This window comes from Pestalotiopsis fici (genome assembly GCF_000516985.1).
Source record: "Pestalotiopsis fici W106-1 unplaced genomic scaffold PFICI_Scf_17, whole genome shotgun sequence".
NCBI classification, from domain to species: Eukaryota; Fungi; Ascomycota; class Sordariomycetes; order Amphisphaeriales; family Sporocadaceae; genus Pestalotiopsis; species Pestalotiopsis fici.
This window is the reverse complement of record NW_006917107.1, coordinates 165,215-178,774: the sequence shown is the minus strand read 5'-3', so window position 1 is coordinate 178,774 and position 13,560 is coordinate 165,215. Positions and strand designations below refer to the sequence as shown.

Below are 13,560 nucleotides of genomic sequence, written 5' to 3'. Positions count from 1 at the left end.
TTTCTAGATGCTCGTCGCAATCTACAGAGCTAGATTGGAATGACTTCAAAGAGAAATTCAGGCGGTGAGAATGCTGGAGTGGCAGAATTTTAGATGCCACCCCCACTTCGACTTTCTAATTCCGGGGGTCACACACACTAGAGTACCTAGCGTCGAAGAGGTTCAAGGTACATGAGGCACGTATGTACTGCGTATAACGCTGACTGTAGTGCAGAGGCTTGATGGGTTGTCCCTCAGAATTGCAGCGTGCCTAAATGTATCCGCCATTGCCAACTGCTACTAAAACCCCTGGCCTGAACCTCGGCCCCGGACCTTCCAATCGCCCTATCTCGCTTCAACCGCTTGTATTGGCTACTAAACAGCGAATTCCTGGGGATTCGACTCTTTAGGAATGCGGTGACTTCAGGGCAGCATCTCATTATCTACGTTCTGACTTTTGCTGTGGGCATCTGACTGTGATCGACATGCTTTGACTCGGATGATTTCACGTTGCGGCGGCGTTTACTAAAACCAAGGGTTATATCTAGCTTGGATATCTGCTCCGACCATCGTTCATCTTTACACAACGCGCAAGACATGCGATACCCGAATACTATCAGCCCGTCACCCTCACTCTGCCGGAATTTCAGCTTGAACTTCTAGCGCACCGTGTACCGCATATCCGCGCGGGTATCATGGCGTCACAGGCCTTTGATCCGACTGTACTGCCGCCGGCCAGCCCTTGCCCGTTCTGTAAGATCTCGACAGCCTACGCGACCTTCGATCCAACCTCACCACCGGGCGCTGATGAGTCTCTCCTCGACCCTGAGAAGATTGCCCCTGCTAGTTTCATTGTGCTCTCAACGCCAGTCCTTCTAGCATTTCTCGATATTTTACCACTATCTACAGGTCACCTACTGCTCTGCCCACGACGTCACGCATCCAAGCTGACGGACGTGACTGCGAGCGAAGCCGCCGAACTTGGTACATATTTACGGATATTGAGCAAAGCCTTGGTTCATGCAACCGGAGTAGGCGACTGGAATGTCGTCCAGAACAACGGCGCCGCCGCCGCGCAAGTCGTGGATCACGTACACTACCACCTCATTCCCCGACCAGAAATTCGAGCCAGCGGTAAACTACGGGAGAGCTTCACTATGTTCGGACGGGGCCAACGAGAAGAGCTCGATGACGATGAGGCCGTTGTGCTCGCTGCCAAGATACGAGACGGTATAGCTGCCATCATGCGCGAAGAAAACAGTAGGGGCAAGCTCTAAACATCATCGACACTACAGATAATTGGCCAGGGATTTGAAACTGGCCAGCGAAAATGCCATAAACACATGTCTTGTATAATTAATCTAGACTGCCTCTATGGGTCCTGAGTGCCTGAACTCCGTTATTCCTCTCTGGCCGGGCATCTATTCGTCGTCGCCAAAGAAAACCTTTACGGGCAACCAATCGTCGCCGCACACCTTGAAGCGATCCGGCAAGCTCGAAAGCTTCTTCAGCTCCTCGTCCGTCAACTCCCAACCGTCAATGTCAAAGTTGGCTTCGATGCGCTCCTTGGTGACAGACTTTGGAATGACATCCCAGCCATTCTGAATACCCCACTGAATCATGCATTGCTGTGGCGTTTTGCCCTTTGCCTTTGCCAGTGTCAATAGCGTCTCGTCCTTGTACAGGGGCGAGTCGGTGCTACCGAGGCACGAGTAGCCGGTAACGTGAATGCCCTTGTCCTTGCAGTACTGGACCAACTTGGGCGATGGGTTGTTGGGGTGCAACTCGATCTGGTTGACAGCCGGGACAATCTGAACAGCGAGTTAATATATAGATTTGTCTTTGTGAGCTACATTTGTGCATTGCATTCTCTATTCACTTGCCTTTGTGGACGGATCGTTGAGCAACTTCTCCATGTTGGTAATGCCAAAGTTGGAGACACCAATGTTCCTCACTTTGCCAGTGCCAACCAGCTTCTGCAGCTCGCGCCACGTATCGATAAAGGTCCAGTCATCATAGGCCTTCTTGAGATCATCTGGACGGGTGCTGCTCGGCCAGTGCATCAAGTAGAGATCGACGTAGTCGAGACCAAGGTTCTTTAGCGAAGTATCGATTCCCTCGGCGACGCGCTTGTGCCATGGGTTATCAAGCTTCGTGGTGATCCAGAGCTGCTCGCGCGGAACACCAGCAGCGCGAATGCCCTCGCCCACCTCGTGCTCGTTGCCGTACGCCAGTGCTGTGTCAATGTAGCGGTATCCAGCACGGATAGCGGCCTCGACAGCAGCGGCTGTGGCGTTGTTGGGTGACTGCCATGTGCCGAGGCCGATGGCGGGCATCTTGTCGCCAGAGGCGAGGGTGTAAGTCTTCTTGGTGTGCTCGGGGGCCATTGTTGGTATCAGATGCTTGTTTTCGTGGTAGATTGATGTGTAGTATTACTGAATGAAAGAGAAACGGTTCAAGAAGAGGGAAACGGGAAATGGCTCTTGCAAATACAACTCAAATTGTTCTGCATTGGTTTGCCAGAATGCGGGTACACAAGTGGTGGAATCCCACATCACCACCTCTGCCACCAGCCCGCTCAACATCGTCATTAATGCGGGTCTCACTTCTTCCCGATATCTTTTACCCCCACCTCTGGCAGCTCTTGTCTGCCTAGAGGAGCAATCTATAGTCTCCTGGCAAGTCCTGACAAGGGTCTGTATCGTCATGCCTTATTATACTCTCGAACCTGCGCCCTGGGTATGCATCGTTCCTGCAAGCGAGGCAATGAGGGATAATGCTAACGGTCAAATATGCTTTGCTGGTTGCTGCAGTCTGTATCCATTTCACGGCTGGACCTTACTAGAATTCCATGCTTCTGGAGAATCTCAATGCGCACCAATAGAAAGCGCCAATTTGAAGGATCTGCGCAGTTTAAGGCCGTCAGCAATTGTGGAGGTAGTAGGATATGTAAGAGGGATTTTCACGTCCTGTCTTGAACACAAGTCTGATCGTTCTAGTCATCAGTCAAGACGATCCTATCCGGACCTGGAGTCTACGTAAGACTATAAGTTGTCCAGCTTGCACCACCAAAGTCCCATACCAACTACACATATTCAAGTCGTCACATCATCTGAGGGTGGACTTGACTCAAAGTGCATACATACCCATGGATCATAGTGAATGGTTCTGCGGGTTGTGCATATAGTCTCTATGCATTCGGCGATGATGACGACACGGGAGCTTCTTGCATACGCGACAAGAGGGATCAATGATTGTGGTTACTTGCACTAAAACTATAATTGATCACTAAACCCGAGTTTAGTACAAGAAGACTATTCACTATTCCGTATGTATTTATTAGCGACAAATAACATCCGCCAAGAATATCTTTTTTTTTTTGGGCGATTACCTAGTTATTCATGCGCACACTGGAGGAGCGTTAACCATCGAAAGCACTGGCCGAACAATTTACTTCAGATTTGGGACTCTGTCGAGAGAACTCTTTGGAGTTGAGAATAGCTAGAATTGTGTCTTCCAAGAGTAATTACAGGTTCGTGGTGTCCAGAAACATGTAGGTGACTGAACGCGGCCTCCCATACACTGTCGTCGGCAGCAAATCTGTCGCCGATTCATCGCTCAAATCTTCCAATCTCCCAATCTCCCAATCGCCAGCCCACCCAAGCACCAAGATGAATTGGCGATACCTCATCTCAGATTGATGTCGCTGATTCCTCCTCCCATGATTATTTAGAACACCATGTCGTCCATCATTGTAATAAGGTTGTTTGAAAAAGGTCTTCCTTGCCTTGGTCGATGCGCCTGTCCTTTACACACTTGTCGGGACAGGTATGTAGTTAGTCCGAATTTCTAGGGGCTAACAACCGGTTCATATCGATTTAACAAGCAAGATGTGTCGCGGCTACCTGTCGTGTTCCGCTGCCTCTCTTCTGTGTCGCTTGATGCAAAATCATCTTGCATCGCCACCACCGTTGTAAATTCAGGTATTCGTGTACTGATTTGTGTTCCGAATGCAACCCGGGGAGTCTGATTTCATCATGGTTCGATAACCAAGAAACATCCGCCATCGTTTTTTCAGATGAGCGGGCATCAGCGCTGTGGTCGCTGTTCTTCATATGCTTTCATAGCCGCCTCAAGCTCTGCCAGGCTGGAACGGTCACCGTACGCAGCCATCATGATATCTGCCTCAGCTTGGCGCGAGCTCTCTGCCTGTTGTGATTGAGCCTGTTGCAGAACAGCTTGCGTCTGCTTGTACTTGACGATGCCGTAACCTATCATGGGGGCGCATTTTCTCAGTAAAGACGCAGACCCTCCCTTGTCGTGGGGGGATCTCGCAGACGAGCCCCTCCCCCAGATTTTGTGACTTACCGATGCCAACAGTCGCCACCGCTGCCGGAACTCTTTTGAGCGTCAACATCTTGGACAAATGCATCTGTCTGCCTGAGGAGGAAGACTTTTCTTTTCGGTATTCAGGACACGACGACAACAAGAACGTACAACTTCTTTTCCACCCGGCTAGCTTTGTGAAGACCAGGCAAATATGCCGGGTGAACTCCCGAAATGGTGGAGAAAGGCCGGATCGATCGCTGAGACATTGTAGCGAGGTGATTTGCACAGCCAATCTTTTTATTACCGGGGCCAGCCGAAGTCTAATAATTTGAAAAATAACATGTAAATAAGAATGCAATGCTACCGTTGCCCTGCAAAAGTCATGGGAGCGTCATAAACCAAATCAAAAGAATCAGGCGATTGTCATGGGGGATCATATGGATTATGTATATATTTGAACATGTCTCAGAACCTTGGAAGACCGCAATATCGAAAGAGGGCCCCCGGTTATACGTACTATTCAGGAGAACGGGCAAGATCTGCTATGCTGCCCAGCGACTACTGGAGCAGCCGCATTTCAAGCAATGCACCCCCAAGTGATACCCGAGATGTTCCTAATTGTTCCGCTAATGGGCCAGCGGCGGTTGCCCAGCCCGCATTGAAACGGGCGGGTGAATACCACACATGCAAGCTCACAGTCAGTTAAAACAAGTCCACCGCAGCAAAAGAGATTCATCAGCGGGGAAGATCTACTCCGTGACCCTTGGCAAAATACCTGGGGTGATGACCCTGTCAAAGCATGTTTGTGGTGCGAGTGTCGTCTGATCAGTTGTAGGGTTGCAGCTCAGCCAGCCAAAGCGGTACAGCGCAAGTCCGGGCAGCCAAGCATAACCGAGGTCCAGCGACTCCCAGCCCAACACGTCGTCCCACACACCTTGGCCCGCTTGAAACAGCTTAGCACCTCGGAATTGTGACATTGGCTTAACACTTTTTGGGTCACCTATAGGATTATTGGACTGGTACAATATTATGGCAACTTTATTAGAAGTAGCATAGGTAGTAGTGATAATGAGTTTGACTAAAAAGCGGCATCTAGATGAATGAAACAGTTTGCGTACAGCTATCTCATAGTCCTAAGGAAGAGCTACTCTAAAGGTGGTTTTAATGCCACACAGCGCTAATGCTAATATTCCTTTCGACTTATACGTCGTTACTAGACAAAGCAAATCAAGACTCATTTGCAACCTTCATATCCTCAGAATCGATCCAATTTCCATGCAATCCAGCTCTCAGCCTGATGGGCAAAAGTATGATGGCCTGCGCACGTGAGAAGTCGGTAGTATCCACAATGTGCAATTCGCTGGACATTGTAGCATAGTTGTTGACTAAAGCCATGAGCCATCCGTCACCTTCTGGTGCATCTTTTGCTTTAGGAATGAAGACTGGCTCCTGGACTAGGTGTGTTGGCCCCGGAAAATACTTTTGCAGCTCTAGAGTCTGATGGTTCAAAGCTCCTAGGGCATTGTATGGAGCATGTCCGCCGCCCATCACCGGGGCAATGGCTGGAAAATCTGTGCCCAGCTTAGGGTCCATCAAGTCAAAGAAGCTGTGACTATGTGGCTTCATAGAAAAGCGGTCATCAATGCGGGGGAATTCACAGTCTTCCGTAGACAAGACAGTGAATGGCGGAAGATCCAAGTCACTTGAACAAGGATCAAAGGTGTATCGGACCAGCTTTGCCTTGATTGACTCGGGATTTGGTGCATTCCCATCCGCATCTGGCCACCAGAAGAAGACATTTTTATCTGTCAAAGGCAGATCAAAAACAATTTTGCCCGACTCTTCCTCATAGGCATTGACGGTGTGGCCGGGGAATGCGTTTGGCGCTTTGAACCACTATTCGAAGAACTACCGTCAGTTCAAAATTGCAATAAATTACTTGAGGCATTGTGGGCAATGTAGATAGGTACCTTTACGTCTTCCCCACGAGCGCCACGTCGGGGCAAAACACCAAGATAAAAGGGCACACTCGAGTCCCACTGCCAGTGTTCGCCTCCCTGCTTCAACCTGTCGATGTCACAGATCTGGGGAATGATTGGGAAAAGAATCTATCGAGGAGGGCAATTAGTCATACGATATACCTACGTCGGGCAAGACACAGTACAACATACCCAATTGTCTGTCACCGCGAAGTCGTGAATCATACCAGCGACTGGGGCGACGAGCCAGACAGTCTCTGTGAATTTCCCATCTGGGCTGATGCAGTAATAACAGACGTCCCGCGTGCCGTCGCCCTTGGCCTCGTAACCGAAGCAGACCAATTCTTTTGTTTTGGCATCAAGCTTCGGATGGGCAGTGAATGTCAAGCTCGGAAGCTGGCCATCAAAGTCCTCTAGCCCAATCGTGTCCAATGTCTCAGGGTCCAGAGCATAGGGCGGTGCGTCTTCCTTGCAGGCCAGGAGACGACCATTGAAGTACACGACATTCGTGTTGGCGGTGGTCCGAATCTTGAAGCTGACCGCATCTGTGTACTTGTTCCGGTACTTTCCTACAAGAGTACAGGCTTAGAGGAATGGCCTTGGAGTGTTCCGCTGGCGAGAAAGATTCAGCCTACCCAGTAATGCCTTTTGTGCGGCACGCTCCCTCACAAACTTTTCTGTCCGAACAAACCTCTGCTTGAAGCAGCATCTGCCGTCTTTGATGCGAAAGGAACTGACATTTCCATCGCCATTGAACCACTAAAATTGTGCGAATAGATTAGCGAAAGATGATAGAAAAATGAAACCCAACAGGCGAAAGTCTAGACATGGAACAACACCAACCGGATCATTTTCAATAAAGGGCACAAATTGCGGATCTGGCATCACGCGGTAGAACGTGCCATCTATTTCGGGTGGAATAGTTCCCTGGACTTCGAGATTTTGAATTTCGCCCTCGAAACGACATGGTTTCATGAACCCAGAGAACTGTGGGTAAGCGGGAAAGAGCTGCGAAGCTTGTTCTGGTGAAGTTCTGAAGTGTCCTGCCATTTTACGTCCTCTCTTGCGAGCGTATGAGAGAAATGAGATGTTTCGGTCCGGAAGGACAAGGTTACAAGACTGAAGGTGCAGGATGGAATTAATTCGATAGAATCTACGACTGCAGATTAATGATGTATTCCCGAGAAGAAAAAAAAAGAGCAAATCAATGCGATTCAAATACTGGAATTACCCAACTTTTCAGGTTGGTAGACTGACAGTACCTATTGCTATTCAGGCGGCCTTGCTTTGGATGCCAAGCCCCCAGACACGTACGCAGTAGCTTGGAGTCCGCAACTACCGCCGGCGGCAACGTTGCCGGAATCATCTCCTATCTCCCCGGGAGTACTGCTCGGGGGGTCGGGCGGGATCTGGATCCGGAACTGAGCCCGCACGAGGTCGGGCCATAAGACTTGGCGGCTATTGGTTAGGGCGTTGCTGGCCAGACCAGAAAACCAACGCGCTAATGATAATATTCTATCCTCCATTATGTTTACCTAAATACACTCGTACCACTATCATTAGGAGTTTCGATTGACTTTTTTTTTTTTTTTTTCATTCGGCAGCTGGCAGCACTAAGGCGATTTTGAGTGAAGTAGAAGAACCAGAGCTTTTATATTCAAGAATTACACCAGGGACCTTGTGCTAGAATACGGTTGCTTGAAGGGCAAATTGTTGAAAAATCTTAAAATGCGCAGGGAATGGCTAAAGTCACCATATTAATAATTATCAAAGACATGTTGATAGCAATGAAATGAATAAGAAAAAATTAAGAAAAAAGAAGAAGAAGAAAAGAAGAAAACTCGTAACTATATATCCATTTTACATTTCAATTATCATAATCTTTTATGAATCTATTGTTACAGCCATATATGTGTGAGTGTATGAGATGAAATGGTGTTTTCCAACAATTTGCCCTTTAGTGCTCCTTACCAGAACTATGGATTGGTAATAATTGTTTTGGTTTGCAGAAATTCCTCAAACGCCCAAACTCCGCCAAATCGACCATATCCGCTTGCCTTGTACCCACCATGCGGCAGAGTTGGTTCGTCGTGGACCGTCATGGCGTTGATATGGACGGCGCCAACGCTCAAAGTACGCCCGAGGTTGAAGCCCTTGAAATGGCTCTTGGTGAAGATTGCGGCCGACAAGCCATAATCCGACCCATTCACCCCGGCCACACACTCGGACTCATAGTCAAAGCCGCGGACACCCACGAGGGGACCAAAGGACTCGGTAGACCAAAAGTCCATTTCTGTAGTTACGTTCTCCAAAACCGTGGCGCCCTCGGATCCGGCTACTACATTCGCCCCCTTCAAACGCGCATCATCGACAAGTGCCTTGACTCGGGAGTCGGATTTTGAATTGATAACTTTGGTAACTTCAGAAGAAGAAATGCCCGTGATCTTGGTCCGTAATATCGATAGAAAGTCTTGCTTGACACTGTTGTGCACCCAAACAAGGTCTGTAGACATGCATATTTGGCCCGACTGAGAGGATGGAAAATGGTTAGAGTACTGTCTTCTGTCACAGGTTCATGAATGGTCTCAAACCACCAGTGGATACTCACGTTCAAGAAAGCACCAACCAGGACTTCTTCTGCCGCATGTTCGAGGTCTGCATCCTCTAGGACAATCGCGTGATTCTTGCCGCCCAGCTCAAGGAGTACTGGCTTCAGATGTGCGGCAGCTCGTGTCGCGATGCTCTTTCCTACAATGGTTGACCCAGTGAAGTTGCACTTCCGAACAGCTGGATGCGAAATGATGGCTTCATAGCATATTGCTGCATCCTCGGGTTTGTGCACAAGAAAATTGACTACACCAGGTGGAAATCCAGCTTCCCGGAAAAGATGAGCAATCAGACAATGCGTGCGTGCGCTCAGCTCGGAGCCCTATGATAGATGATGAGTTTCCAAATGCACCAGACAATAAAGAACCTCAGCTCCATTTGGGCTGGCCAAAGACACACCTTCAAAATAGCGGTATTGCCTGCAGCAACGGCGGCAGCAACGGCGCGGAGGCCCAGAATCAAAGGCGCGTTCCAAGGTGCGATGCCCAGAACAACCCCTAAAGGTTCTTTGAGCACTACCGCGCACGATCCGCTCGCGCTGGACTCTGGTACAGAGCCTGAAAGAACACCTGAGGTCACCAAAGAGGCGATATGCTCGGCGATGCCAATTGCATCTCCTAGATTGATCAGGGCCCATTTCTCGGAACAACCAAGTTCTTTCTGTATAACCTCAGATATGGTCTTCTGGTTATCTTTGAGGAGCTTTTGCTTGATTAGCCAACGGTATTTCTCTCAAGATACAAACACGTATATCCTTACCGAAGCCAGGCGGCTAAACAATGCGCGTCGCTCAAGTGGTGAAGTTTTCCTCCATTTAGAGAATGCAGTTTCACAGGACTCAACTGCTTTGAGGCAAAGCTCGGGAGTTGCACCCAAGGCAACCGTTTCTTGGGGGCCCCTTGTCTCATCACTAGGCACAAGAACCGAGGGCTGCAAGGACCCAAAGGTAGTTATGTTTTCCCCATTGATGATGAGTGGGACAATCTCTGATGCCATCTTATAAGACATGGAGCTGTATATACCCGATGTACGTGGTGTTACTGCTTGTCGGTTTGAAGATGTAGTTTCCGAGTTCAAAAAAGGTTCTCTTCTGACTGCAGAGCGTGAGTGCCTTACAGATACGCGCACTATATGATCTCTAAATTATATTCGAGAATGAGAGGTGATCCTTGCTCTGTAGAGCTGCCAAGGGCAAGAAAACCTCGAAATGGATTAGCCTCTATTTCCTCCACCGGGGAGTTAGGAAACACGGCTCTGGCATGTTGATTATCTGAAAGTCCTCTATCCGTCACACGGGAGAGAGAAAAGATCTCTGCTAGTCACTTCGGGATCGAATGCCGCGAGGTCTCATGCTCTGAGAAGTGCATGGCGGGATGGATTCAACTTGTACAACCGCCGGACTGGCAGAGACCGCTCCGTCTAAATTCCAGTATATCGACCAGCCCCACCGGGTCACATTCACTGACGGAGGCACAACTCAACGTTCAAATGATGAAAACAATTCTTCTAGCAGACCTTTTAAACGCCGCCGAGTGACCGTTGCGTGTTCTGCTTGTAGGTTGCGTAAGTCGAGGGTAAGCTTGACACAAAGCGAAATTTCCTAGACACTCTGAGCCAGCTCACGACCCTTAGTGTGACGGAGATAGGCCAAAATGTGCCAATTGTATTACGCATAAAGTCAATTGCGAATACTCTTCCACCGGCCCGCTCAAATCAACGACTGCATCACAAGGGTATGAAATGTCATCTCGGTCTCCTCGTCTTAATGTATAATTTCTTACATCTTACCAAATAACGCTTTTGGCTCCTTTCTAATGCCCATCAAGAAGACTAACAGTTGTACAGCTACCTTGACGCTCTGGAAATCCGATTGCAGACTGTCGAGCATCTGTTCGAAAAGCTTTCTGGACGGGTCAACTGCATCGAGAATCGAGACAATAATAACGGCGTACAACTTTACGAATCCAACAGATACCCTTTGATGGCTGAAGACGATCAAGACAGGAATCAATCGACAGCAGAATCTATTGATGGCACTGATGGTATAGGTTCCATAACATTTGCAGAAGAGGAAGATTCTGGGTTCTTTGGTATTGCCCTCCACACTACGTTCAGACTTTGGTCATTTTATTAATGCATCCAAGGCCCTTCATCTAATATTGCGTTCACACGTTATATTGTCAAAGCTACCACTGCTCTCCTCAAGCAGCATGTCTCAGGGTCTGTATCGCACATGTAAGGCGAGGATCCAATGCACAGCCATGTGCTGCATCTCTCCCGTGCCCCATCACCGGCTCGAGACAGGTCACCAGCTGCCCAACGGCGCAACAGAGGAGCTGTCAACCCTTTCGATATACCCGGTGCGGAAGCGACATTGGAGCTCGTTCAAGAGTACTTCGCAAACACTGGCCTCTTGTTTCCCTACATTCATCGTGAAAACTTCATAGCGACGTTCAAAGTGGCAGCGGCGAATGAGTTCCGAAAAGTACGACGATCATGGCTCGGGTTACTCAATATGATCCTGGCCATGTCGATAAGCACTGCCTATCCTAGTGACTTGTCCTATGAGCAGCGAAAAATAAAATCCCAGGTATACTTTCAACGCGCTATGGCTCTCTGCGAAAAGCAGATCCGGTTTGGAACGAGTCTGGAAATAGGTTCGTCGGTTCGTTCCTGTGACCTGAATATTATACACTACATAAGTCGAGCAAAGCTGACCATGAAATTTGTATCAACAGTGCAATTCCTACTTCTGATGAGTCAGTATCTTCAAGGCACTGAGAGTTCTATTCAAACCTGGAATATACACGGCCTGGCGGTCAAGGCCGCATATCAGCTTGGTCTGCATTCTAAGCAAGCACTGGGTCGTTACAGTGCTTTAGATCGCGAGGTACGCATCCGGACATGGTATGGATGTATTCTACTGGACCGGTAATTTGTCGATTTAAACTCCCTGTTGAGCACGTTTTCCTGACGAGAGATCTAGCACTTTAAGTATGACTCTTGGGCGACCTTCTTGCATCCCCGAAGCGCACGTCAGGATCGATCTGCCAATAAGGACATCGGAAATGACGCCCTCGGATGACGACTCTCAGCTATGGCTCAATGATTTGAGCCTCGAGTTCTTCAAGTCCACCATGTTAGATCCCCTCAGATTATCACTTTCAAACACATCAACTGAGTAATGCAGATCTCTATCCACGATTTTGGGTAAAGTACTCGACATCTTGTACGACAATAATCTTGACTGTGATACGCCGCAGAACATATTTTCACTCGCTGGTCAGATCTTGCAAATTGAACATCAACTATCAGAGTCGCAGAATGAGTTCCCTGAAACCTTGCGGCTTCTGCACGTAACAGACTTGTTGCATCACACATTACCAGAGCCAGTCCCTATGCTCAAGCTTCGTGTCATATTGACGCTGCGCTATCACAATCTACGGATATTGGCACATAGACCCCTGTTACACAAATACCTTGAGGCCATCGGAGGCCCAGACGCGAACAAGTCACAATTCAGTATGCTGTGTCAGGTTGGCGGAAACAGCTTACGTGCCTGTGTTCATTCAGCTACCACAATCATCAAGCTTGTTGCCTATGCTGTAAACACCAAACAGGGCAAGGGGTTATTGGGCGCTTGGTGGTTCTCCCTCTACTATAGTAAGATATGTCTTGGCTCTAGAATCCCGGCATGTTTTTGCTAATGCAGTGACAGCGTTCAATGCCGTGCTCGTGCTCTATTCTGGTTACCTCATTCAAAAGTTCACATCGTCAATTTCAGAGCTTGACCCATTACATGATATCGGCATTGAGTTTGAGCGTGATCTCATACCTCAAGCTGTGGAATGTCTTGTCTCGCTAGATAGCGGCAACATTATGACAGAAAAGTGTGCACGATACGCCAAGAAGCTAGAAAGAGTGATGAGGACCCTGAGTATGTTCCCTGTTTTCAATAAATGGTGTTAGCACTTGATGAAGTTTATTGACCTTCTCTACAGATCAGGTACCCGAGGAAGGGAACGTGCCAGTAGCAGCAGACAGAAACATCCGGAGCGGTGTCGATGAGTTTGAAGCAGCATTGTGGCCAGATATTATTGATATAGGTAATACACCATTGGGGTCGGATTTAAATGAGTTCATGGTTCCTGGAGATCTCGACTTTCTGAGTTCTTTTGATCTCCAGACGAATGCACCTGCAAACCCAAGTTAATATTAGGGCTGGGCAAAAGATTGAAAGTACATAGAGGATCCGTAATGACCGGAATTTGGCATTTATTATAAAATATCAACTTTCGAAAACGAAGAAACAAGAAACAAGGAAACTCATGCCAAAAGAAAAAAAGAGATAAAAAGAGAAAAAGGACGGAAGCAACGTTAAAATCGAATTCGGGCAAAAAGACTAAGGAAGGACAGTGTTTGTGGGTTGTCAAACTAATACATTTTTACCTAAGTATATAGGCGATCGCTGGAAGAAAGAAAGAAGTACATCGCTTAATGCGGAAGCTGTTGGAGGCATTTAATATATATGCTGTGGATTCAAAAGTTTTCCAAGTGCCGAAGAGCTCGCAGAAGTAACAAAACTTTATCCTCCTGCCTCAGGAAGCACCCCCATTGTCTTGAGCACTATCCGTAGAAACCCTGCCTTGAGTTGTACAGTACATAA

At 48.2% G+C, this 13,560-nt stretch overlaps 6 protein-coding genes across 6 annotated transcripts; 2 read left to right on the top strand and 4 right to left on the bottom strand.

The window, feature by feature from the left end:
* Positions 1-674: 674 nt before the first annotated feature.
* On the top strand, positions 675-1,256 carry PFICI_15350 (uncharacterized protein; the record flags this gene model as incomplete). Its single annotated transcript, XM_007843931.1, has 1 exon — positions 675-1,256. The coding sequence occupies one exon, from the start codon at positions 675-677 to the stop codon at positions 1,254-1,256; it is 582 nt and encodes a 193-aa protein (XP_007842122.1).
* A 144-nt stretch (positions 1,257-1,400) lies between these two features.
* Positions 1,401-2,366, bottom strand: PFICI_15349 (uncharacterized protein; the record flags this gene model as incomplete). Its single annotated transcript, XM_007843930.1, has 2 exons — positions 1,401-1,790; positions 1,935-2,366. The coding sequence occupies 2 exons, from the start codon at positions 2,364-2,366 to the stop codon at positions 1,401-1,403; spliced, it is 822 nt and encodes a 273-aa protein (XP_007842121.1).
* Positions 2,367-4,068: 1,702 nt separating this feature from the next.
* Positions 4,069-4,396, bottom strand: PFICI_15348 (uncharacterized protein; the record flags this gene model as incomplete). The annotated part of the gene is made up of 2 exons (XM_007843929.1): positions 4,069-4,250; positions 4,348-4,396. The coding sequence occupies 2 exons, from the start codon at positions 4,394-4,396 to the stop codon at positions 4,069-4,071; spliced, it is 231 nt and encodes a 76-aa protein (XP_007842120.1).
* A 1,139-nt stretch (positions 4,397-5,535) lies between these two features.
* On the bottom strand, positions 5,536-7,337 carry PFICI_15347 (uncharacterized protein; the record flags this gene model as incomplete). The annotated part of the gene is made up of 5 exons (XM_007843928.1): positions 5,536-6,204; positions 6,279-6,416; positions 6,480-6,856; positions 6,923-7,046; positions 7,131-7,337. The coding sequence occupies 5 exons, from the start codon at positions 7,335-7,337 to the stop codon at positions 5,536-5,538; spliced, it is 1,515 nt and encodes a 504-aa protein (XP_007842119.1).
* Positions 7,338-8,263: 926 nt separating this feature from the next.
* PFICI_15346 (uncharacterized protein) lies at positions 8,264-9,890 on the bottom strand (the record flags this gene model as incomplete). The annotated part of the gene is made up of 4 exons (XM_007843927.1): positions 8,264-8,815; positions 8,896-9,216; positions 9,294-9,596; positions 9,654-9,890. 4 exons carry the CDS (start codon positions 9,888-9,890, stop codon positions 8,264-8,266), a joined length of 1,413 nt encoding a protein of 470 aa, XP_007842118.1.
* A 1,255-nt stretch (positions 9,891-11,145) lies between these two features.
* Positions 11,146-13,107, top strand: PFICI_15345 (uncharacterized protein; the record flags this gene model as incomplete). The annotated part of the gene is made up of 6 exons (XM_007843926.1): positions 11,146-11,551; positions 11,633-11,825; positions 11,881-12,033; positions 12,085-12,557; positions 12,613-12,831; positions 12,896-13,107. The coding sequence occupies 6 exons, from the start codon at positions 11,146-11,148 to the stop codon at positions 13,105-13,107; spliced, it is 1,656 nt and encodes a 551-aa protein (XP_007842117.1).
* Positions 13,108-13,560: the final 453 nt, after the last annotated feature.